We start from the raw sequence: 27,329 nt of genomic DNA on the forward strand, positions 1-27,329 counted from the left end.
CACCCTGCTCTGCTCACCAAACTCTCCTCCTTTGGTATCCATGGAAATCTCCACGCATGGCTGGCGGACTTCCTCTCTGGTCGTAGTCAACGTGTGGCCCTGAATGGGTTTCTCTCATCTCCTCTTCCTGTTCAGGCTGGAGTTCCCCAAGGTAGTGTTCTGGGCCCTGTGCTTTTTCTGGTCTTCATCAATGATCTCTCTGACTCTCTTGAAAATCCTCTCTATCTCTTTGCTGACGACTCTACTCTCTGTTGCTCCATTCCTCATCCCTCAGATCGGCAGTCTGCAGCCTCCTCACTCTCTGCAGACCTGGACAAAATCACAGACTGGGCAAACAAATGGAACATGTCTTTCAATCCTGATAAATCTCACACTCTTACGATGTCTCTCCGAAAAGACCGACTGGACAACCCTCCCATCCACTTTCTGAATAATCCTCTCCAAGAAGTTCTGTCACTCAAGCTTTTGGGTCTCACTATTTGCCATGATCTTTCCTGGGAAAACCACATTTCAAATCTGGCCTCGAAAGCCAGTCGCCGACTGGGCATCCTCCGTCATGCGAAGTCCTTCCTTGGCACACCTGAGCTCCTCACCACATACAAGGCTTTCATCCGCAGCTCTATGGAATACTGCTCTCCCCTCTGGTCTGGTGCTCCTGCCTCACACCTAGCTCGTCTTCACGCTGTTGAAACCAATGCGTTCAGAATCATTGGAATCTCCCGCGATGAAGCTAACTCCAAGGGCCTCTCACTCACTCACCGCAGGCAGGTTGGTGATCTTTCCATCTTCTACCGACTCCTCTCTGGCCTTGCCCCCCCCCCAGCTCTCTCTGGGCTCTGTCCCCCAAATATTCCTACAGGTCGCACAAGATCTGCCTGCAACCCTCTTATGGTTAAACTGCCAAAATCAAGACATTCTGCTCACCTTCACTCCTTCATTCCTCTTTTCTTCCACCTCTGGAACAAACTCCCTCACTCTCTTCAATCCCACTCCACCCTCCAGGTCTTTAAAACAGCTGTTCACCACCATCTCTTATCCTCCCCCATCCAAAACCTTGATCTTTTCTTCCCCATGTGTTTTATACCTCTCTCTCCCCCCACCCCCCCTTCCCACGCCTCCTCCCCCCAGGCCTTCTCCCTCCCACACTTCTCCCTGCTCTCAAATGTTGTGGTTGTGTGCTTCCCCTTCTCTCCCCATCTTGTCTTCCGCTCCCTCTTTTTATATATTTTGTTTGTCTGATTGATTTGTTTGTGAAATAAATGTTAGCTCTTTCACAAGCCTCGATTCAGTATACAAAAAAAAAAAAGACATTTAATGTAAACAATCTGCACTATAATTTTTTCGGTGCAAGAAACTGCGACAACAAATCTGGACAACTCCTACCATGCACGGACACACTGATACAGTAGACACTTCATGCAAATTACCAACCTGCTATCTGGAGGCGCTTCCTAGATTGCTTTTCAGACATCGCCAAGCCATCAGAAGGCCATGGCTGGGAATTAAACAGTGAAGGAGAACTAATAATTCAGTGGATGACTGGCTTGCCAGCTCCAGATGACGTGCCAAGTCTCATATCATGCAAGTGTTGCCAGAATTGCCACCAGATTTCAATCAGCATGGAGGTTAGGTTTGAAGAGGACCTGCCATTGAGTCGAACATTTAACTTTGCCTATTTCCCTACCATTTCATGGAAATTGCACAAGCTGTTTTGGGTTGAGAGCAAAGCTGAACATACTGGAGAGACTACTCTCCAGTAGTCTCTGAATATCGGAAAGACTAAGGTGATCATTTTGCATTCCAGTTTGGAGGCCTCAGGTCAGGTTAGACCAGGTTTTGTTTTGAAATTCAAACTACCTACATCCCAATCCATCAATCAAAGCAAAACCTCTGCTTCTTTTGTTGCTTCGCTTTCCCTTTCCTGGTGTAAAGATCATCAGTATACAGGCCCCGCATGTACTTACAGCTGTGCATTTTGGATTTTGATCAGAAATGATTGCATTCTTAATAGCGGAGGCATCCCTCGATTCCCAAATGCTGCCAGCGTAGCATCAATATCTAACTAGAATGACACTTCAACGTCACGATGCCGATCGATATGCCTCTGCCCACATTATTACATCATTATAATACTTGTACCAAGTTTGATTTAAATCCATTCAGCTGTTCTCAAGTTATCATATTTTTACCTGGCATGACCTTTGACCTCCTGACCCCAAAATTTAATCAGTTCATGTTTCCATCATTATACATACCTGTACCAAGTTTTAATTTCAATCCCTTCAGCTGTTCACAAGTTATCACATTTTTACCTGACATGATGTCTGACCTTTGGTTTTTGACCTTGGGACCCCAAAATCGAATCCGTTAATCTTTACATAATTATGCATATCTGTACCAAGTTTGAATTAGATCCCTTTAGCTGTTCTCAAGTTATAGACCTATTACATACTTTGACCTTTGACCTCTTGACCCAAAGATTTGATCAGTTAATCTTTCCATCATTATACATATCTGTACCACGTTTTAATTAGATCACTTCAGCCATTCTCAAGCTATAGACATATTACAGACTTTGGAATTTGACCTCTTGACCCCAAAATCTAATCAGTTCATAGCTACATCATTCTACATAAGTATACCAAATTTGGTCAGAATCCCATTTCTGGTTCACAAGTTATCGCGGTAACAGAATTTTTACCTAACATGACGTCTGACCTTTGACCTCATGACCCCAAAATCGAATCAGTTAATCTTTACCTCATTATACATACCTGCACCAAGTTTGACTAAGATCCCTTCAGCTGTTCTCAAGTTATCGCGGTAACAAAAACCTATCACGGACAGACGGACGGACGGATGGACACCCGGACGGACGGACACCCGGACGGACAACCTAAAAATATAATGTAAGGTATCTCGACAAACTACGATCAATTGTAGTACACGTTTATTCACTCTGCCGATACAGGCCCGATTAACTGCAGCGCCATCCGAGCTGGGGCGTAGGGATACAATGCGGTCCCGGTGTAGGGATACAACGGTGAATATTTGCAGCTTCATACATGACATCCTCCCCTTTAAGTCCAAAATTACCAAGAGCAATACGTGCTAGATTTCAAGAATTGACATTTCAAAAGCAACATTTCCAAAACATGTGAAAATATGTGTGCAAACCATTATGAGAATAATGAAAATACGTGAAAATAGAACATGTGTCACCGTGAAAATAGAACATGTGTCACCGTGAAAAAAAACATCTTCAAAGATTCAAACGGTCGGGTGCTTTTCTCGCACACATTGAGCGTCGCGGTGTACCAGTGGATACAGAGTCCGAGGTGATTCCTTTGGTCTCCACGAAGGGTGTAGCGTTCGCAGAGGTTTTCGGGGCATCTGAGCTGGCTGGAGCGGCCACGACGATCTCCGGCAGTGGCGGGTCTAACTGTTGTCCTGACTGTGACGATGCTGCAGGCTCTATCGACTCACAGTGACGGGAGGTTATGTGGTCCTGATGTCGACGAATTTCACGGCTGTCCTGCAGGTGAATCACGCAGGACAGTGGACCTGGCTTCTCGACGATGTACCCCGGTAGCCACGTCACACCTGCACCAAAATTTCGGGGAAACACTGGATCTCCAATGTTGATACATCGACTGTTGGACGTTTTATCGTGCACCAACTTTTGATTAAGCTGGCTCTGATAAACATTTGATGATATGTCTGGTTTGAGATTGTCAAGTGTCGATCTCATGTGTCGTTTCATCAATAACTCAGACGGAGCTGCACCGGTTGTTAATTGTGGCGTGATGCGGTATTTGAACAGGAGACGAGACAGCTTTGTTTCCAGGGTTCCCTCCTGAAGTTTCTGCAATCCGGATTTGATGATTCCCACGGATTGTTCGGCCAAGCCATTTGAAGCCTGGTGATGAGGGCTGACAAACTTATGTTTGATGCCGTTCCGACGTGTGAACTCGGCAAACTCGGAACTGGAAAAACACAAACCGTTATCACTCACGATCATCCTGGGCAGACCATGAGTGGCGAAACAACGTCTGAGTCTTTCGATGACAATGGCTGACGTAGTACCATGCGTCACATAGGCATCAATCCATTTTGTGTGCGCGTCCGTAATTATTAGAATCATGCTGCCGTTAATAGGCCCGGCATAATCGAGATGTAGGCGATGCCACGGTTCGCTGGGCCATTCCCAGGGATGCAGTGGCGCTTTCGCAGGTGTATTCCGGGTGCTCTGGCAGGGGTAACAATGTCGAACATGATGCTCGATATCAGCATCAAGATTCGGCCACCACACATAGTTTCTAGCGAGTGACTTCATCTTCACAATCCCGGGGTGACAGTCATGGATTTCATCCATGACCCTGGAACGCAGATTTTTGGGGATCACGACACGACATCCCCAGAGTAGGCAACCATTTTCCACACTGAGTTCATTTTTACGTGCTTTAAAAGCCGCAAAATCTGGGTCACCCTCAGGTAGCAAATGCTATCCAAGCTGTACAGCCTGGACAGTTCTGGACAGAACGGGGTCTCGTCGAGTATGAGTGCGGATCTGGCCAGAATCGACAGCACAATCTTCCAGATGATCGATCAGTGCGATAATGGATCCTGGTGTAGGCGAATCATCAACGGATTCTAGAAGGGGTAACCGACTCATGGCATCTGCATTTGTGATAGACGAACCGGGCTTATAACATATGGTGTAGTCATAAGCAGCGAGAAACAGGGACCAGCGGATGATCCTGGGCGGTAGTGTGTCAGATGTCACCTTAGTTGGACCAAACAGACTGATCAGCGGCTTGTGATCAGTCCGAATCGTGAAATGATGTCCAAGAAGGTACTGGCGAAATTTGCTGACGCCGAAAACGATTCCCAATCCTTCCTTGTCAAGTTGGGAATAGTTATTCTCTGCCGGGGACAACGTTCTGGATGCAAATGCAACCGGTCTTTCCGTACCGTCAGGCATCACGTGTGATAATACACTCCCCACTCCATACCGACAGGCATCGCATGTCAGCACAAGATCCTTCTCTGGATCAAAATGAACGAGAACATTGGACGATTTGAGCAGATCCTTAGAGGTCTGGAATGCTGATTGTTCAGTAGACCCCCAGCTCCAGGAGGCTCCTTTCCTCAAAAGCCGATATAGGGGGCCCAAAACGTCGGTCACATTAGGGATGTAACGACCATAGAACTGAAGCAAACCGAGGTATGACTTCAATTCGGTCATGTCTCGTGGAGCAGGAGCATCCTTGATAGCTCGGACTTTCTCATCTGTCGGGTGTAGACCCTCGGCATCAATCGTATGACCCAGGTACGTGACTGATGGCACCATAAACTTGCACTTGTCTCGACGCAAACGTAGGCCGGAGTCCGAAATCTTCTTCAGAACTCTATCCAGGTTTTGTAGATGTTCCGCGTCTGTACGACCAGTAACCAGAATATCATCCTGGTAACAAACGACGTTGCGTTCGGCGGCAAACAAACTGTCCATGACACGCTGATAAATTCCAGGTGCAGATTTCACTCCAAAACTGAGTCGGTGGTACCTGTACAACCCACGATGCGTGTTGATGGTAAGATACTGTTTCAAATTCTCGTCCAAGCAGAGCTGTAGATAGGCGGATTTGAGATCGAGTTTCGTAAAAGTCTTGCCTCCCGTGAGACGAGCATAGAGGGCTTCGATCCTCGGGATTGGATATTTATCCAATGAAGAACACTTGTTCACGGTCATTTTATAATCTCCACATATGCGGATGGACTGGTCCGATTTTATGACCGGAACGATGGGCGCCGCCCATTCGGCATACTGGATTTGCTCGATGATCCCCAGATTTTCAAGATGATCCAGTTCCTTGTCAATCCGCTCCCGCAGGGCGAAAGGGACTGGGCAAGCTCTGCAAAATATAGGATTGGCATCCCGGTCAACACTGAGTTTAGCCGTATGTCCTTTCAAGGTTCCAAGCTCATCCTTGAAGGCATCCGGGTACGTATCCAGCACATTTTTGAGTGTGTATGCTGCGGTAGGAGAAACGTTGGCTGCCCGGAGTTGATGAATGCTTTTCCACTTCAGTCGAATTATGCTCAACCAGTTCCTGCTGAGTAAGGCAGGGCCCTTTCCAGGAATGACGATCAGGGGTAGGTGAAGCTCACGATTATCGTAGCCCACCGTGACATCACATGTACCGCAGGGAACAATATTCTCACCTGTATAGGTGGAGAGTCCATAGGTAGTAGGTTTCAGATGGGGTCGGTCAGCATCACTCCTCAGGTTTGTGAAAACAGCATGGCTGATGAGCGAGACGGCCGCACCAGTGTCGACCTCCATTTGCAATGGTCGATTGTTGACGACAACAGTGGCAAGAAGAGGGTCCCGCCTATGGTGAGAATCAATATGAAGCAGGTCATACGATTTTGAGTTGTCGGAAACAGAGCTCACCTGGTCAAGCTCAGGTTCCTCCAAACCGATAAACTGATGAATCTTCTTGTCAGCAGCTTTCTCTTTTCCCGATTTGCGAGTGATGCAAGCTGGAGCAATATGGCCAGTTTTCGAACAGAAATGGCAGGTGACATCTTTGAACTGACACGTCTCCGGAGGGTGCTTTCCGTTGCACCGAAAACATTTGTTGTGTGTTTGAGACTGCACTGGCTTCTGACGAGGAGCCTTGTTCCAACGTTTTGGCTGATCATGATCCAACCGATTCACAGCAGGGCTGGTACCAGATGAGCGAGTGGCACCGATGCTTGTGGCGTTGCGTTCAGCACTTTCCATTGAAATGGCGGTGTCTGGCATTTTGGAACGTCAGTCTTCTCTCAGCAAGCAGGTGTCTACGAGTGCGGTCATCGGACATGCCAACCACCAGCAAATCACGGAGCATGTCATCAATCGTGTCCCCAAACTCACACAGATGTGACAGTTTTTTGAGGTGTGCAATGAAGTCTGCGATCGACTGACCTTGCTGCTGTCTGCACATGTAAAAATTAAACCGACACAGGATGACTGAAGGAGATGGATTACAATGCTCCTTCAAAGCGGCCTTGAGCTCTGCATACATGAGCTCTTGGATTGTCCGAGGCCGAATCAGGTTTTTAATGAGTGTCGACGTCTCACCCCCGCAAATGGACAGGAAGACGGCCTTCATCCGGGCTTCGGTCGCGATGCCGTTCGCCTCGAAGTAAAAAGACAACCGCTCAGAATACGTGTCAAAATCCCCCTCATGAGGGTCGAATTCATCGATATGGCCGAAAGAAGTCATGGTCTAGATGTTTATCCTCGTCGCCATGTAAGGTATCTCGACAAACTACGATCGATTGTAGTACACGTTTATTCACTCTGCCGATACAGGCCCGATTAACTGCAGCGCCATCCGAGCTGGGGCGTAGGGATACAATGCGGTCCCGGTGTAGGGATACAACGGTGAATATTTGCAGCTTCATACATGACACATAATACCTGCGGCGACTTCATCAACGGGGGCATAAAAAGGTTTAAAACCTGTGGTAGAAGATTATAAAGCACTGCCTTATGGTAGCATGACAAATCAATGGTGTTAAATAAAATGTTTCAATTTGCAAGAAATGGTCTGTCAACAAATACATGGATCCAACTGGAATGAAAAGTTGCAGAAACAACAACGTTCAGTATGTTATATGGGATTATATTTATTCCAATCATATGCCTTGTTCTCCCAATGTTGAGCAATTTATTGGTGGCATCTCTCCTGAGGCAAGTCTCATTGCACAGTGATGTGGAAAACCTCTTGCACTTCGGAGAAAGTGCTAATAATGGCTTTTTTATGCTATCCACAGATCCAGCGAGAGACATTCAAAGGATATTTCATGTTCGATAAGACTGTGAGACAAAAAATTATTCAACTTTTAAAATACCCCAAATTGTTATAATATGAAAAATTAGGACAAAATTGGCTTGCATGGTAGGTTTAGAATAAGTATATCTGATGGCATTAAGTATTTGGTGCTCAGCCAATTACTCGAACAATTTAATATGATGTTTAGTATAATTTGCCTTGAAAATGTCTCTTTAAGGAAAGCAATATCTGAGCCTCACTGGCGGAACGTATCGAAGATAGATGAAGTTCGAAATTGTGTCCTCCAATGCTCAAAAACAAAATTTAAAGCATTGAATCATGTTAGAAGAATGACTCTTTCTGTTGTATATTGTTACACCAAACAGGTTATAAAAAAAACATATTTTAACAATGTATTAATGATGTAAATTATAATTATATCTTTCCAATGTGCATGTTTTCAGTACAAGGACTCCGCTTAATTCCCCGAATGGAAAGGCATTACGTACCCTTGTGGACCTAAATCCAATAATGTGAAAGCACTAACAAATGACTGAGTATAAATGAAGTCACATCAGTAAAAAATATTTAATCAAACAACAATGTCTTGAGTATGGCATGGAAATGATTAGGTAGATGAAGAGATATTGGAAAGGTTTGAGCACACGTACCCGGTACGTGGAGAGGTCGATGCGAAGGGAGTTGTGCAACTGATCGAGCAGCTTTACAAAGCGGTCTTTCTGGTACGGAAATAAATAAACAAACAGTCATTCATGAGCAAACATAAACCAAGAGAAAGATTCATAAGCAAACATAAACAAATATGAAGATTCATAAGCAAAGATAAACAAATATGAAGATTCATAAGCAAACATAAACAAATATGAAGATTCATAAGCAAACATAACCAAATATGAAGATTCATAAGCAAACATAAACAAAGAGGATTTATTCATAAAGAAACAAACAAAGATGAAGATTCATAAGCAAACAAACAAAGAGGAAGATTCATAAGCAAACATAAACAACTAGGAAGGTTCATAAAGAAAAAAATAAAGAGGAAGATTCATAAACAGACATAAACAAAGAGGAAGATTCATCAGCAAAGATAAACAAAGAGGCAGATTCATAACCAAATATAAACAAATATGAAGATTCATAAGCAAACATAAACAAATATGAAGATTCATAAGCAAACATAAACAAAGAGGAATACTCATAAGCAAACATAACCAAATATGAAGATTCATAAGCAAACATAAACAAAGAGGAATATTCATAAAGAAACAAACAAAGATGAAGATTCATAAGCAAACAAACAAAGAGGAAGATTCATAAGCAAACATAAACAACTAGGAAGGTTCATAAAGAAACAAATAAAGAGGAAGATTCATAAACAGACATAAACAAAGAGGAGGATTCATCAGCAAAGATAAACAAAGAGGAAGATTCATAACCAAATATAAACAAATAGGAAGATTCATAAGCAAAGATGACAAAGAGGAAGATTCATAACCAAAGATAAACAAATAGGAAGATTCATAACGAAAGATAAACAAAGTGGAAGATTCATAACCAAAGATAAACAAATAGGAAGATTCATAAGCAAACATAAACAAAGAGGAAGATTCATCAGCAAAGATAAACAAAGAGGAAGATTCATAACCAAAGATAAACAAATAGGAAGATTCATAAGCAAAGATAAACAACTAGGAAGGTTCATAAAGAAACAAATAAAGAGGAAGATTCGTAAGCAAACATAAACAAAGAGGAAGATTCATAAACAAAGATAAATAAATAGGAAGATTCATAAGCAAACATAAACAAAGAGGAAGATTCATCAGCAAAGATAAACAAAGAGGAAGATTCATAACCAAAGATAAACAAATAGGAAGATTCATAAGCAAAGATAAACAACTAGGAAGGTTCATCAAGAAACAAATAAAGAGGAAGATTCGTAAGCAAACATAAACAAAGAGGAAGATTCATAACCAAAGATAAACAAATAGGAAGATTCATAAGCAAAGATAAACAACTAGGAAGGTTCATAAAGAAACAAATAAAGAGGAAGATTCGTAAGCAAACATAAACAAAGAGGAAGATTCATAAACAAAGATAAATAAATAGGAAGATTCATAAGCAAACATAAACAAAGAGGAAGATTCATCAGCAAAGATAAACAAAGAGGAAGATTCATAACCAAAGATAAACAAATAGGAAGATTCATAACGAAAGATAAACAACTAGGAAGGTTCATCAAGAAACAAATAAAGAGGAAGATTCGTAAGCAAACATAAACAAAGAGGAAGATTCATAAGCAAAGATAAGCAAAAAGGAAGATTCATAAGCAAACATAAATAAAGAGGAATATTCAAGAAGAAACAAACAAAGATGAAGATTCATAAGCAAACATAAACAAAGAGGAAGATTCATAAACAGACATAAACAACGAGGAAGATTAATCAGCAAAGATAAACAAAGAGGAAGATTCATAACCAAAGATAAACAAATAGGAAGATTCATAAGCAAACATAAACAAAGAGGAAGATTCATAAGCAAAGATAAACAAAGGGGAATATCCATAAAGAAACAAACAAAGAGGAAGACTCATAAGCAAACATAAACAAAGAGGAAGACTCATCAGCAAACATAAACAAAGAGGAAGACTCATCAGCAAACATAAACAAAGAAGCAGGATATCCAGTTTTATCTCATTATCCGACTAGGTTTTGAGCTAATAATCACTCATTGTTTGATTCCGATGAAAAACATCATTATAGCATGCCTGGCGATGTGGAATCGTTGAACAAACATTTTGTCAGGTCAGTGATGCTTGTAGTTATAAAAACGATGTAAAAAGAGGTTTTGTGGTGAAATCATCAAAAGAGGGATGGTGCTGCATGTGTTTGCGAATGGCCGACAATAGCTCAGCTTGTGTGATCTTCTCGGAACCGAGGATCGGCCTGTTTGCCGTTCTCGTCTTGGCACTTTTCCGATAGAGCTGTGACCCCAATCAAAAATCCCATACACTGTGTTGAATGTTCTTGTCATAATAACACAACTAGGGAATTGTCTTATAATAATATATTTGTCACCTTGCAATACACCACATGCACAAGTTCCTTCCTTAACTTTAGAGGAAAAAAACAAATCTGACTTTAAAAAAATCTGTGAGCATACTCAAACAAAGCAGATAAATAGCATCTACTAAGCTTGCTCAAAAGGTTATACAACCAACGTACTCACAATATTCGAAAGAAAAACAACTTCAATATTCGTCAAAATAAATCTATATAGATTAAATACTTCAATGGAATCAAAAGAGCATTGTACTCGTCATTATATGGATAGACCCACCACAAATTGCAAAATAATTTATTTCTTATGTCATCCAGTCAACTCAGAAAAGCTTCCAGAAAAACATCAAAAGTCCTCCAAAATCAAATTAGTGGAACAATATCTAATTTGAATAAATCCAAGATGGCCACTATGATATTTTGAATGTTCCGATCTTCACCAAATATTCACTTCAAATCAAGCTATTTTCAATATTTCAGTGTGTTTAATGTTTGATCATTAGTACAATAAACCACAATATAACTAGCTGCTGCAGGTCACAATAATTACACCAAGTCCGTTTATCTATATTTGCAGACTATGGATTCCCTAAAGCAAACACACCCAGAAGTGTTTCAACATTTTCAAAATGGACTGCATGTCGTAAGAAGATCTGATAGATATTGGGCAGGCCTCTCATCAGACCTGGTTATTGAACAGATATTGATGCGGAGCATGAAAACATCAGGTGGACTCACGCGTGGACGTGGAATGACGGAGACACAGCGTCTGGTGTGGTTGCTGTCGACCACTGCCTGTTCAGAAGTGAACATGGCAATGCAGATGTTGACTTCAGTGAGCTACTTGACGAGTGAGCAACATAAAGATTTGTCAGACGCAAGACAGGGTAAGGATATGGCAGACACACAGGATCTCCTCATATACCTGACTGACAGAAATCCTTTTTTCTTGATAATCTAACACTGACCAGTATTGTGACTGGTGTCACCGCTGATGCCAATGTGAATGCTGACAGTGCCAAAGAAGTTGGAAACAGGATATTGACAAATATGATTGGAAAAAGTGTTGCACAGCATTCGTTCAAGAAAAAAGAACAAGTCGTCACCCTTAGTGCAACAGTGGATGGGACGCGAATATCACCTAAAACCAGTGGACTGGGGCTGGTATGAGCAAGATGGGAAGTACCTGCCAGTCCTCACAGATAAGGAGGCAGCCCCAGCAGAACTCCTAGATGTGGTCAGGTGTAATTGTAAAATGGGATGCAGCACCAGACAGTGTAGCTGCAGAAAACATGGGCTCGATTGTTCAACCGGGTGTGTTCAGTGTAGAGGCGTCTGTACCAATGCGACAAGCATTGAAGATGACGAGACATTTGACGAATAATACGAATCGATGAACAATCAAAATGAACAGATATTGCATATTAGTTTCAACAGTAATATGTTATTTTCTAGTCTATTTTTAGTCTATGATCACAAAAAGTGTATTGATTTGATGTCATTTGCTTTCATTACTGAAAACTAAATTGGATAATGTAACATAAAAGTGAAAAACAACAAAATAATGTAAAATTTAAATATATAACAAAATTCACAGAAAATCTATAACCAGAAATTGATAAAATAGAGATATTTTGGCATCCATTTTGATTTTTTGGGAATAAATATTTGATTTTACACAACATCTTCTCTCTGTAGGATATATATATATATATATATATATATATATATACGATAATACAAGTATAGTGCCTTGCAAGAATGAAAAATGATTAATTAGAAGCGAAAATTGGGCAAATTTGGTGAATTTCTAAAATGGTGGCAGCCATCTTGGATTTATGCAAATTAGGCACTCTTCCACTACTTGGATTCACTAGGACTTTTTATAAGTTATTCTAGGGACATTTCTGGGAGACATGGTGATAAAAGAAATTATTTTGCAATTTGCGGTGGGTTGATCCCATTTTTCTCATATAATGACTGGACTATTGCTTGAGGTATGATCACGGCCCTGGCGAGCAATGAGAAGCTGATGTTTTGAGAAATTGACACTTAGTCTTAGGAGCAAAAGAAGCCTGAAACAGTACTTTGCTCCAATGACGTGTTAACTCTAAGATGCAGGCATCAAAAATCCTACATAAATGCAGCCATTGGTCCTCGGAGGGCCCAAAGGATGTATTCATGTAATATTTTTAATTTTTTTTTTCTAGATTTCTTTTTTCATATCCTTTTCCAATCCACGTCGATGCTCATGGATGTGTATTTGCTCAGAAAATGTGAATCATTGATCCTATTAGTTGGAAGAACCCCATAGAAGTAATGAATCTTTTCTTTTTTTTTGCAAAAAATTTTTTTTGTTCTTGGTTTTTCAACTTTTTTTTTTCTCTAAAACGTTGAGGTGCATTTGCGTTGAGGAGTATTTTCTCAAAAAATATGATTCACTAATCCTTTTATTTAGAATGTATATGTCCACAACTGTCAAAAATCCTACACCTATGCAGCCATTGGGCCTCGGAGGCCCCACGAATGTATTCGTGTAAAGTTTATTTAATTTTCATATTTTTGTCACTGAATTATTTGTAACCAAGTTATAGGAGCATATAATGAGGCTCATATCACGAAAATAATGATATAACATAGTAGTACAACAACATTTATGCAGGGCCTCGAAGGCCCCAGGCCTGCATTCGTGTCGGATTTTCAGGTTATAAGTGAAGAATGAAGATTTTCCCACGAGCCTGAATTAATTTTTTTACGTCACTGAATTTTGTGTAACAACATGAAAGTCAGTGAAAATGAGGCTGATTCCAAAAAAAAATTGTACAACATAGTTTTTGCAACAAAAAAAACCATGTGGGCCTCCGTGGCCCAATCACTGCATACAAGGGTTAATGCCTGAAATGTTAGCTGCTCCTTGCTCCCCACAGTGATTAGTATACCACGATCTATGTTCTATTGATCCCGTCCAGAATTCTACCTCTCTGTCGATTCAGATCGACACTGGTCTTCTCGATTAAGACTAGTTTTCCATGATAGATACTTGAATAGCGAAAAACATAATAAGTTTAGCTACCATTGGATTACTGTGAGTATCTCATTCATATAACTGAATACCTCATACCTGCCAATGACACAAATTATATTCAACGAGCCACTTGCAGCATACCAGCAAATACAGTACCTTCAGAAAGTATTCACACCCATTTCCTTTTTTACATTTTGTTCTGTTACAGCCTGAATTAAAAATGGATTAAATGAAGATTTTGTTATCACTGATCTACACATAATACCCCATAATGTCAAAGTGGAATGGTTGTTTTAGAAATTTTTACAAAGTAATAAAAAAAGAAAGGCTGAAATGTCTTGAGTCAATAAGTATCCAACCCCTTTGCTATAACACTGCAAATTAAGCTCAGGTGCATCCAATTTCCTTTAATCGTCCTTGAAATGAAACAACTTGATTGGAGTCCACCTATGGCCAATTCAATTGATTGGGCATGATTTACAAGGAAACACACCTTTCTATATAAGGTCCTACAGTTGACATTGCATGTCAGAGCAGAAACTTTACCATGAAGTCCAAGGAACTGTCTGTAGAACTCCGAGATAGAATTGTGAGGAGGCATAGGTCTGGAGAAGAGTACAAAACAATTTCTAGAGTGTTGAAAGTTCCAAAGAGCACAGGAAATGTGCACCTCCATTCCAAAGAGCACCTCCATCATTAGGAAATGGAAAGAATATGGATCTACTCAGACTCCTTCTAGAGTTGGCCTTCCGACGAAACTGAGCAACTGGGCAAGAAGGGCCTTGATCAGGGAGGTGAACAAGAACCCAATGACCACTCTGACAGAACTACAGGGTTCCTTTGAGCATACTCAAGTTGGATTCCCCCCCACCCCCCTCCGCCCACCCACCCCCCTAACCCCGCCCAACTCATCCAACTTGACAGAGCTTGAGCAATCTGCAAGGAAGAATGGGAGAAACCCCCCACATACAGATGTGTTAAACTGATACAGGTATACCCAAGAAGACTCGAATCTGTAATCGCTGCCAAAGGTGCTTGTTCGAAGTATTGACTCAGGGGGTTGAATACTTATGTAAATTAGATATTTCTTTATTTCATTTTTAATTATTTTGTAGAATTTCTTTTAAAATTTCCACTTTGATATTATGGGGTATTATGTGTAGATTAGTAACAAAAAATCTCAAATTTATCCATTTTAAATTCAGGCTGTAACACAACAAAATGAGAAAAAGTCAAGGGGTGTGAATACTTTCTGGAGGCATTGGACATCTGCACTGGTTTACGATGCATATGGATGGCTTGGCATCAAGGAAATTGTAAAGTATTGAATTCATAATTGACTTGTTCTGTGACCTATTCCCTGATCTTGGACTCCCAAGGTGACTTTGGAACCATCCACACTGACAATACGTGCTCGTTCCCATCAAGACCATGACACGATCTTCGCTTTAACCAGAGTGCAATCAAATACGCGAGGAAAGCGACGTACAAATCACAGCCAATCCCTGAAGGCCTCTCTCAGATCTTGCTCAATTGATCAAGTTACCGGAATCATTCATGGCAGGTGTGTAAATTACAATTATATTCCTATTGTGGTTCAGAAATTGATTATACAAAGGCCTGCTGCACTTTGCTTTCCCAGGACACAATACTGCTATATCGCCATGTCTGTCATCATCTTTTTGCAAGGTTTAATGCACTCAGTGGCACAAGTTTCATTTCACTGTCCGCTATTATTTTTCTCAATCTACAGCAATTTTCCTTGCCTTTCTCTGGAATCGAGGAGTAATTCTTATTCAGGGTGCTCTGCAGCATCCATGAAATAACCCGGTACTTTGCTTTGTTGAGCCTCTTTGTCATCTCATAATCTCAGACTGCGGTTTAATAAAGGACATCGGTCTCGGACACTAAAAGTGGGGAACTCCAACATGGTTCAACAATGTTACGCGTTCCATTAACACGCGTGTCTCAGCATCTGTTAAAAGAGGAACCGTTTCACAGTACAGAAAAGCCAATCATACTGCCAAGTGGAAACTCGAACATGGTTCAACAACGTGACTTGTTTCATTAATAAGTGTGTCTCGGCATACATTACGCACCGGAGAGAAGAAAACTTTCATGGTATCGAAAAGCCAATCATACTTTTTCAATTATTATTTAATAAGCAAACCAGTTTCCCTCATTGATGGAACTCCTGAGTATCTTCAGGACTGTAATCAACAATTATGGTAACAATTTGGTTTGTTACTTTTGAAATGAAGAAACAGGCCTCGTTTGAATCTTCGCTGTGCCAATGTGCTCGGAATGTGCTGACAGAAATTAGTGTACGTGCCACATATTGGGGTGAAATGTCGTTCAAGTTTTGCGACTGCATTTGTTTTTGTGGCTGCTCGATACTAGTGGCAGTTGCCAGAGGAACCCTTATGGCATGCAATCTAATTGGTGACCCCTTGTGGCCTTTTTATTGAGGCTGAAAATTATTCAACGGTGGAAACAGTCCCTACTGCCAATCACAACATTTTCAGTTATTGCGCCTCAATTTATGAGTGTTATTGATTTAATAGTCGGATGAATCCTCTAGTACTACATGGTGCTGCTATTAAAATATGGTTTGGTGGACGCTCCACTCCCCACCGCCATTTTTGTATTGGTAGATATTGTACATAATGCTCCGTCTCCACATTAATTTTGTGAATAGCACATCTGCGGAAAAATTTATATTGAAAGGGTTAATGAGTAATAGATTTGGGTTAGAGGGCCAAATGCCCCAAGGATCTGATCTCTCCTTTTCCGCACCTCCTGTTATTAATTAATTGATCATTCCCGACAGTTCCGCATGGTCCTGACAGCTAATACACTGCTCCAATGGACGAGGAGTGCTTTAGTCCATGGAGCAACATTCAGCGGGGTGAGACAGGCTTTGGCTCACGGTTTTAAGAGGCGTATGCGTCCCAATAAATGGGAGAGCTTTGGGACGCTGCAGCTGGAGCCACTTGAGAATCGACACGAAGGAGGTAAGCATTTGAGCTGAAGTGCAGTGGTGATTGGTGGTCAAGTGGTTTGGGACATGCCGAAGATCCTGTGCCACAATAGCACATTGTGCTTTCAAGACCCGTGGTGTGCTGAGCCTCAGTCATTCCGGGAAGAGTGAATTCAAAACACGAGCCAAGCTCTTTCCATCTTCACTGAGCGCCGTCCGAGCACAGACCGTGCGGACCCCTGGCACCATCTCTGCACCACTACCAGAGACATACACAATTCCCCCTTTATTTTATCTTCTACCAGAAATTTTGAGTTATTCATTAGTATACCACCACTCTGAGACCATCCTCTTTTTGTACAAAGATCCATGGCCGTAGTTGCCCGGGATTAGTTCTGATTTATTGACCAAGTGCGTGTTCTATGTGGTGATGTGTTGGGTGCCGTCACAAATGATGCCCATTGTGCTTTATGTGTCTGCCCTACATTAACTATGCCTGTATAATTATCATATGCTGGGCCAATTACACCCAGCTTGACCATGGTTTACCCAAGACCCGATCACCGAACAACACTATCATGGCAAAGCAAAGCTACTGTGCATCACCGAGTGAAGACTTACTCCAAAGTTGGAGGCGGCGAAGCGGGCAGATGCAGACGCCGTTGTCGTCGTGGTGTGGGCATAGTAAGCATTGATATTTGCCAACAGGTTACTCATGACTGCCGGAACACCAGGACACATGTACTTGGAAGACAGGCAGGAGAAGTGGCTGCGGTACACACGCACAGTTGCACACATTTCCAACCATAATTCCCCCTGAGGAGACAGGAAGGATACACAGACATTCCCCCTTCTGTTCACAAAGTGACCTTCGTTGTTGTGATTTAGAATAGACGGATGGTTGGGAGTTCAAGATAACCATGCACTGCATCGATGCTTCGAACCATACTGGCAAATCGACAAGAGCTAGATGATTCCATATTGACAATAATAAGGATATTAATAACACTAATAATATAATACGAGTTCCCTTACAAGGATGGCACTTCAATGCAGCAGGAGGCCATTAGGCCCATTAAGTCTGCACAATAGTTGCCAACCTATGGTTGTTTGTCCATGGTCTGTCCTTTTGTAAATGCTGAGCGTCAAATAAGAAAACAGAACATACCATTTATAGAGTCTTTGTTATGACTTTGTCAAGGTCGTGTTTGATGAGACAGTTTGCATTCAATCTATGCCGTCAACCTCCTGCATATTCCTCAAGTGATTAACACCGGTGGCCATTTTGCCGTCAACTTCCTGTATATTACTCAAGTGATTTACACCGGTGGCCATTTTGCCGTCAACTTCCTGTATATTACTCAAGTGATTTACACCGGTGGCCATTTTGCCGGCAACTTCCTGCATATTACACAAGTGATTAACACCGGTGAATAACGCCGGCAACTTCCTGCATATTACTCAAGTGATTAACACCGGTGATTAACGCCGGCAACTTCCTGCATATTACTCAAGTGATTAACACCGGTGGCCATTTTACCGTCAACTTCCTGTATATTACTCAAGTGATTTACACCGGTGGCCATTTTGCCGGCAACTTCCTGCATATTACACAAGTGATTAACACCGGTGAATAACGCCGGCAACTTCCTGCATATTACTCAAGTGATTAACACCGGTGATTAACGCCGGCAACTTCCTGCATATTACTCAAGTGATTAACACCGGTGATTAACGCCGGCAACTTCCTGCATATTACTCAAGTGATTAACGCCGGCAACTTCCTGCATATTACTCAAGTGATTAACGCCGACAACTTCCTGCATATTACTCAAGTGATTAACACCAGTGATTAACGACGGAAACTTCCTGCATATTACTCAAGTGATTAACACCGGTGATTAACGCCGGCAACTTCCTGCATATTACTCAAGTGATTAACACCGGTGATTAACGCCGGCAACTTCCTGCATATTACTCAAGTGATTAACACCGGTGATTAACGCCGGCAACTTCCTGCATATTACTCAAGTGATTAACGCCGGTGATTAACGCCGGCAACTTCCTGCATATTACACAAGTGATTAACACCGGTGATTAACGCCGGCAACTTCCTGCATATTACTCAAGTGATTAACACCGGTGATTAACGCCGGCAACTTCCTGCATATTACTCAAGTGATTAACGCCGACAACTTCCTGCATATTACTCAAGTGATTAACACCAGTGATTAACGACGGAAACTTCCTGCATATTACTCAAGTGATTAACACCGGTGATTAACGCCGGCAACTTCCTGCATATTACTCAAGTGATTAACACCAGTGATTAACGACGGAAACTTCCTGCATATTACTCAAGTGATTAACACCGGTGATTAACGCCGGCAACTTCCTGCATATTACTCAAGTGATTAACACCGGTGATTAACGCCGGCAACTTCCTGCATATTACTCAAGTGATTAACGCCGACAACTTCCTGCATATTACTCAAGTGATTAACACCGGTGATTAACGACGGAAACTTCCTGCATATTACTCAAGTGATTAACACCAGTGATTAACGACGGAAACTTCCTGCATATTACTCAAGTGATTAACGCCGGCAACTTCCTGCATATTACACAAGTGATTAACACCGGTGGCCATTTTATATGGTGAAAACCTGGTTTGTTAATTTAAGATGCATATTTGATGAAGTTGCGTGTTATTTAGGGAAATGCCTTTGTCAGAAGAATGTTCTTCAATCAATCGATGTCCAACCATTAGTCAGTCGAATGTGGACCAAACTCGATTTTTATGAACAAGAAACAAAAATGTGACAACAGATCAGCATGGAACTGTCGCCTGACAATTAAGCAAAGATTCACTCGCTTGCCCTTCCTCCTCTCTTCTTACCTTCCTTTACGATACCTATGCTCTCGCTCACAAACTTTCAAGGAACCCTAGATATCAGTCAATATTACTAGATGGTTCCACGCCTGGAAGTCACTAGAATAACCTTAAAGCTCGAAATCCATCGACAGGCTTTAAAATGCACCTTCTAGCACTAACACTTGTTACTCTCACCAGAGGGTATTACATTTGTGTCAGTTTGTTACTTGTGAAAATCGAAGATTTGTCAAGTATATTGGTTGGTCGAGCACCTTATTCTGTCTGTTTGTTTGTCTGTTTGTTTGTATGTCAATCGCCTACAAATCACAATTTTTAAACCCATCTTCAAAAACTTCATGGAATGGGAGAGATTTTCATCTGCAAGAAGCTTATTGATGTTGAGGCCAAAAGGTCAACATAGGCCAAAGGTCAGCAACTTTGTCAAATTTCTAAAATCCTCAATTTTCATCAGATGGACTTCACATTTGAAGAGGATTTGCATATCAGGTCAATGAATTCAACCACCAATTATTCTTTACGTCAACATAGGCCAAAAGGTCAACATAGGCAAAAGGTCAACAACTTAGGTGCAATTTCTAAAATCCTCAATTTTATTCCGATTGACTTGAAATTTGAACAGCATTTGCATATCCAGACAGTTAATTGAACCACCAATTGTTTTTGAGGTTTAAAGGTGAAAAGGTCAACATAGGCTGAATTTCTAAAATCATCAATTTTCATCCGACTGACTTGAAATTTGAAGAGGATTTGCATGCCAGGTCACTGAATTCAACCACCAATTATTTTTGAGGTCAACATAGGCCAAAAGGTAAACATAGGCCAAAGTTGAACAACTTATTTTAGGGATTTCACAAGTATTGTGCTATGCACAACATATTTATTGTTTGTTTGTCTACATGGCTGTTCGCACATAATGTGATAACGGCAGCCACAAATGCTACCTGGTGGTAGCCAGTATTACGCGTTTTCATCTTTCAACCGAGTATGTCTATAAAGTATGTACAATTAGGATGTGAGTATGTCTATAAAGTATGTACAATTAGGATGTGAGTATGTCGATAAAGAATGCACAATTAGGATGTGAGTTTGTCTCTGAAGTATGTACAATTAGAATGTGAGTATGTCTATAAAGTATGTACAATTAGGATGTGAGTACATCTATAAAGTATGTACAATTAGGATGTGAGTATGTCTATAAAGTATGTACAATTAGGATGTGAGTACATTATAAAGTATGTACAATTAGGATGTGAGTATGTCTATAAAGTATGTACAATTAGGATGTGAGTACATCTATAAAGTATGTACAACTAGGATGTGAGTATGTCTATAAAGTATGTACAATTAGGATGTGAGTATGTCTATAAAGTTTGTACAATTAGGATGTGAGTATGTCTATAAAGTATGTACAATTAGGATGTGAGTACGTCTATAAAGTATGTACAATTAGGATGTGAGTATGTCTATAAAGTATGTACAATTAGGATGTGAGTATGTCGATAAAGAATGCACAATTAGGATGTGAGTATGTCTCTGAAGTATGTACAATTAGGATGTGAGTACATCTATAAAGTATGTACAATTAGGATGTGAGTATGTCTATAAAGTATGTACAATTAGGATGTGAGTATGTTTAGGATGTGAGTATGTCGATAAAGAATGCACAATTAGGATGTGAGTATGTCTCTGAAGTATGTACAATTAGAATGTGAGTATGTCTATAAAGTATGTACAATTAGGATGTGAGTACATCTATAAAGTATGTACAATTAGGATGTGAGTATGTCTATAAAGTATGTACAATTAGGATGTGAGTACGTCTATAAAGTATGTACAATTAGGATGTGAGTACATTATAAAATATGTACAATTAGGATGTGAATACATCTATAAAGTATGTGCAATTAGGATGTGAGTACATCTATAAAGTATGTACAACTAGGATGTGAGTATGTCTATAAAGTATGTACAATTAGGATGTGAGTATGTCTATAAAGTATGTACAATTAAGATGTGAGTACGTCTATAAAGTATGTATGAATTACAATGCGTATTTCTATAAAGTATGTACAATTAGGATGTGAGTACGTCTACAAAATATGTGCAATTAGGATGTGAGTACATTATAAAATATGTACAATGAGGATGTGAATACATCTATAAAGTATGTGCAATTAGGATGTGAGTACATCTATAAAATATGTACAATTAGGATGTGAATACATCTATAAAGTATGTACAATTAGGATGTGAGTATGTCCATAAAGTATGTACAATTAGGATGTGAGTATGTCCATAAAGTATGTACAATTAGGATGTGAATACATCTATAAAGTATGTACAATTAGGATGTGAGTATGTCCATAAAGTATGTACAATTAGGATGGCAGTATGTCTGTAAAGTAAGAATACAATTAGAATATGAGTACGTGTATAAATTATGCATAATTAAGAACGCTTTTTTTTTTTTTACAAAAATGTGCTATTACCATGTACATATGTCTATAAAGTACATACTATTGGAATGTGAGTACATCCCAAGATTATGTATGATTTTAACATGAGTACAACAACAACAGGCATTTTAAGGCTATTTTCCCTGCTCGAGAGGGGGTTAGCCTTGCGGGCCCCATGATAATCTTCTCCATTGTAACATGAGTACGTCTATAAAATACATACGATTGGAATGTGAATCTATATAATTAAACTGAAAATGTCTGTGTCCGCTGCATGAACATAAACCTACTTCGTCAATGCATCGTCCACACACCACACAAACACACCAGCACACAAACACACCAGCACACAAACACACCACACAACGATTCCTGGTGAGGGTGGTCTGCAATCTCTGATTGCTCTTGCTAGTTATATTTTACTTTACTGTCGATATATTTCGAGCTAGCATTTACAATCATAAACATTATAAAATCCTAAACAACAGGGAATTAATTCCATGGCCAATTATAGGTATATCAGCATAAACGTGTGCACATAATAGACTGAAACCACCTAACGAAATCATTCATAAAAACGTGTGACAGCCTTGTGCTCGATCAACACCTACAAATAAGATCACGAGTCTGCATTTAGGAGCCATGAACCTATTCAGAGATTGGGATATTGATATTTAAATTTTTATTGGTGAAGTTATGTTTGAGGCTTAACATAACAGATCACAACTGCCAAAATATGGAACAGAAATAAGTTTGTAATTTTAATTTGTTTACTCATATACTGAGAAACAAGAAGACATGGATGCAAATAATTTGCTTTATAACGGCCATACGTGCATTACGCTGCTCAAGGTAAAAGGTTGGCCAGATAGCCTAGAGGTATGCAAACTCACCTCAGAGTTGTCTAGCCTGGGTTAGAATCTCAGCTCAGCTATAAACTTTCATCCTGGCGTTGCACAGTCATCGATGTGTGTGCGCCGGCCCTCAGATGGACATTAAACTGGGCGGCCCGTCTGCTGGCATTAGTTTGCGGATGTTAACAATTCCGAGTGTCCTTTATGAAGAGTAGGCGAGCTATCACCGGCACCTGGCCAATCTCTAAATTCCTGCCCTGATTGGCTGCTGGGAAGGCGATGGCAAACTAGCCAGCATAACAATTTCCAAGAAACTGCTTCAGCAGCACCAGCACTCTGTAAAGAGCATGGTACACGTTCATCATCATGGTGAAGGTGAATGGGAAGAAATCTCACTGGTTCAAGTATAATTTACGAGCTTTTTCATGACAGGCTTTGTTTACTTACTTATTGTCTTATAACTCTCCCTGGCAAAGGTTTAATCAGTATGTATATATATATATATATATATATATATATATATATATATATATATATATATTTTTTGTATACAAGATTGAGGGTTGTATAAGAGCTAACATCAATCACAAAAAAAAACAATCGGACAAACAAAACATACAATAAAAGGAGCAGGAGACAAGATGGGGGGTGGGGGGGCAGAGAGGGAAACACACAAGTGCAACAGCAGAGAACAGGGACATCGGAAGATGTGTGGGAAGGAGAGGGCTTGGGGGGCGGAGGCATGGGAAGGCGGGGGGAGGGGGGGAGGGAGGGTGGGAGGAAGGGGGGATATATATATATATACATATACATACACACACACACACACACACACACTAAATGGAATATCTCCAATATTTGCGCTGTCTGCATCTCATTCACCCTTGCACAAGTGGGGGGCAATGGAAGGAGATGGCGAAGGGAGGAACGAGAATGCCCTGTAATGAAGATCATCAAACCTTACCACATAATGGAGATAAACACAGAAGGGCAAGCATTATTTGGCAGCCCGACGAGGGAATTAGCACAGCTGCTGTCCAGCTCGGTCTGACGAAGTGCCTTCACTTCGAGTCTCTGGTGTGGAAGGCCGAGTTAATTTTCACAGGTGTGTCATATGGCAGTCAGTCAATACACCGCTTTCAGGTAATTACTGCTTTACTTTGGTATGCTGGAATATTGCATATTGTATAATTTTTTGATTTGAAGTTTCTCGTAATAATATGAATCTCAAACTTTTCATTTTACCACATGCTACGTTACATTTTTCGACCTTTTGAAGTATCAGTGATCAGAGCAACGACGGGAAACTTACGTCATGGCCTGGTAAATTGACTCGATTCCATAGCGCATGGCAAACTCATCCCCCACCTCCTGGGCAGTTTCATCAAAATAAACCTTCCAAGCCTCGTCTCCTTTTGCGTCTGGGATTTTTACAATGCCATTGTTTTGGACATCTGTAAGTACGTGGAACATGTTCTGTTTGTGAAGGGGAAAGGGAGAGGAGGGTCGGGATGGAGGGAGAGGGAGGTCGTCAGAAAGTGGTGTCATTCAGGTATGCTGGTTTAGAATTTAAATTCCTGTTGCCTTCCCAAACAACCAGCCTAGATGATGACGTGTATCATCATAAAAATCATCATTATGCATTGCACTATAAACAAGCATTCTGAGTATTGCGCTGCAATACATGTCCCCTACCGGCAGTCTGTCGTCCGGAAAACTGTTGGGGAAATTACCAAAGTTCAAAGTGCCATAAATTTGTCAAAAATGATCGAAACGTCGTGAGGTTCGAACTTGATCTGCAACTTATCATGAGGAAACCATGTACCAAGTTTGAAATCATTAGCATTAAGAGTTTAGAAAAAAGTCCGGAAAACTGTTCTTTGCATGACGGACTGACAGACGGACAGACTGACAGACGGAGGGACTGAGTGCAAACCTTTCGTCCCCTCCGGTGTACACCGGTAGGGGACTAATAATACAATGAATCATACCGTGCATCACAATGTATGTTATTGTGTATTGTACTATATAGTGAAACCAACAATAAAATATATTAGTGGGTCCGTCCCATCTGTGGTTTTCCAGACTTTTTTTTCCATATCCTTTAACATATTTGACTGAAACTTGGTGCATGGCTTTATTATGATAAGTTGCAGAACAAGTTCGAGTTTCAGGGCATTTCTTCTATTTTTAACAGATTTATGCTCTTTTCGGATTTTGAAAATATCACATTGGTAGGGGATATATATTGCAAAGCAATTCTCGCTCTCGTCATTCTTTCTTACATTTTACATTCTCCGTGTGTTATTAGTCTGTCCCCCGCATAATGGGAGGCAGAGTTTCGCAATCACCTATTACCCTCGCCAGAGGACAGGGTATTGAATTTGACTCCGTTTGTCTGCACAGAATAAATATGATTTTCTCTGAAACCGTTGGTCCGTTTGACAGGAAATTTTCACCATAGGTGCAACTCCTTCTGTATAATATTTTAAAGATAATTTTAACATCATAGGACACGTGGTACGGCGCCATCTTGGAAAAACCGAAAAACTTTGCACCTCGATATCTCCGAAAGCACTGCATAGAAAAATTGAGACATGGCTCATCGTAAAGAACTCTCCATGAGGAATAACATATGTTAATGATGATGTCATAATTTGACAAGTACAAAACTTCATCCGATCAAGAGGAAATTTCTTGAGCATCATCTATGACGCTCTATGACGATTGGTGTAGGAAAAAACTAACGATGATGTCATCGGTCATGTGGTTCGGCCACCATATTTGTTTTAACACAAAAGCCTTAAAAACCACTAAAAACACGTCCTGGCGAGGATCTGCAATCTCTGATTGCTCTTTCTTGTTTGTGTGTGTCAACGTGTCTGTCCAGGCCATAACTTTTTCTTACCATTTGAGCTTTTGTTATCGAATTTTCAACAAAGCTATTATGATAATATGGAGAAGACAAATTAATAATTTTGTAAAAAAGGTCCGCATCATGTAAAATCATCAATTTTCATTCAATTACCCTGAAATTTTAATTTACCATTTGAGTTTTGTCATCAAATTTTCAACAAAGCTTTATTATGAGAATATGGAGAAGACAACTTAATAATTTTGTCAAAAGGTCAAAGGTCACCATCACATAAAATTGTCAATTTTCATCCAATTGACCTGAAATTTCAAAATTTGCATATTGGGCTACTGAATTGGTTCAGCAATCAAAAGTTAGAAGCTGATTGTTTATATATATTTTTTAGTTCAAAAGGTGAAAGGTCGGGGTTGCAAAAAATGTAAATTTTCATGCGATTGAAAAAAAACTTGAGATTTGAGCAGGGTTTGCATATTGGGTCACTGAATCCTTTTGCTTTTGAGGTCAAAAGGTCACGGTTGCCTGAGATCGTAAAGTTTTTTTGTATTTTTTAGCTGTTTTCGTCATGCTCAGCTCACGGAAAAAGAATTCTGAACACAAAGTGGATGCAGACGGGCTCTGGATTTTCAGATTCTTTCTCGTCTTTCGTTATTATTATATAGCTGTAAACTTCTATATGTAAAAAAAGAATTCAATGCTTAATGTTTGGCTGTAAAACACCTACTCATGTTATTTTTAATCCATACCCAACATACTCCATTACCTCACTCCATCCCCCACCTGACCAAGCCACCCCTCTTCTTGCAAGTTGTGCTTCCTCCCCTCCTGTCCTTTCTCTCTCCACTTTTAGACAACTCTTGTATGGTGCTGTTCTCTATTGCGTTCTCATCTTGTGTAATACTGCGCATTGTTATTTGCATATTCTGTATCTATTATCTTATTCTAATATCTACCATCGCTTTCTTTGTCTTGCAGATTGATTGTTCATCGTTGTTGCTAATAAACCTGCATTCAATTGATACATTCTTGTTTATGAACAATCAACTCATCTGAAGATGCCTGCTGCAGTCTGCCCCTTCCCGAGCTGTGTCTACGTTACTGACAGCACCGACAATGCCGTTGCTGCTATCCAGCTCTCCATCCACGCCATGACTCACACGTAGCATACTGCTTCAGCATGACCGAGAGGATGCGACCTTTTCGGGACCTCCTAAAACCATCCACCCCCTTCTACTGGGATGCAACACTACAATCCCTATTTGAAGAATCAAAACGACTCATCATATCTGAAGTCGCAAATGGGGTCCGGATCTTTGACAAGGAACGGACAACATGTCTCGCAA

At 40.6% G+C, this 27,329-nt stretch overlaps 1 protein-coding gene across 1 annotated transcript in view; it reads right to left on the reverse strand.

Annotated features, from left to right (window-relative positions):
- LOC137422153 (protein unc-13 homolog B) overlaps positions 1-27,329 on the reverse strand; it is a 745,568-nt gene that overhangs the window by 327,028 nt on the left and 391,211 nt on the right. The window contains exons 15-17 of the mRNA XM_068108912.2: positions 24,427-24,590; positions 17,530-17,677; positions 8,498-8,566 (exon numbers count right to left, since the gene is read on the reverse strand). Of these exons, the coding sequence (XP_067965013.2) occupies positions 8,498-8,566; positions 17,530-17,677; positions 24,427-24,590 (381 nt within the window). The remainder of the gene's footprint in view (positions 1-8,497; positions 8,567-17,529; positions 17,678-24,426; positions 24,591-27,329) is intronic.

This window comes from Myxine glutinosa, chromosome 2 (genome assembly GCF_964187855.1).
Source record: "Myxine glutinosa chromosome 2, kmMyxGlut1.1, whole genome shotgun sequence".
Lineage (NCBI taxonomy): Eukaryota > Metazoa > Chordata > Myxini > Myxiniformes > Myxinidae > Myxine > Myxine glutinosa.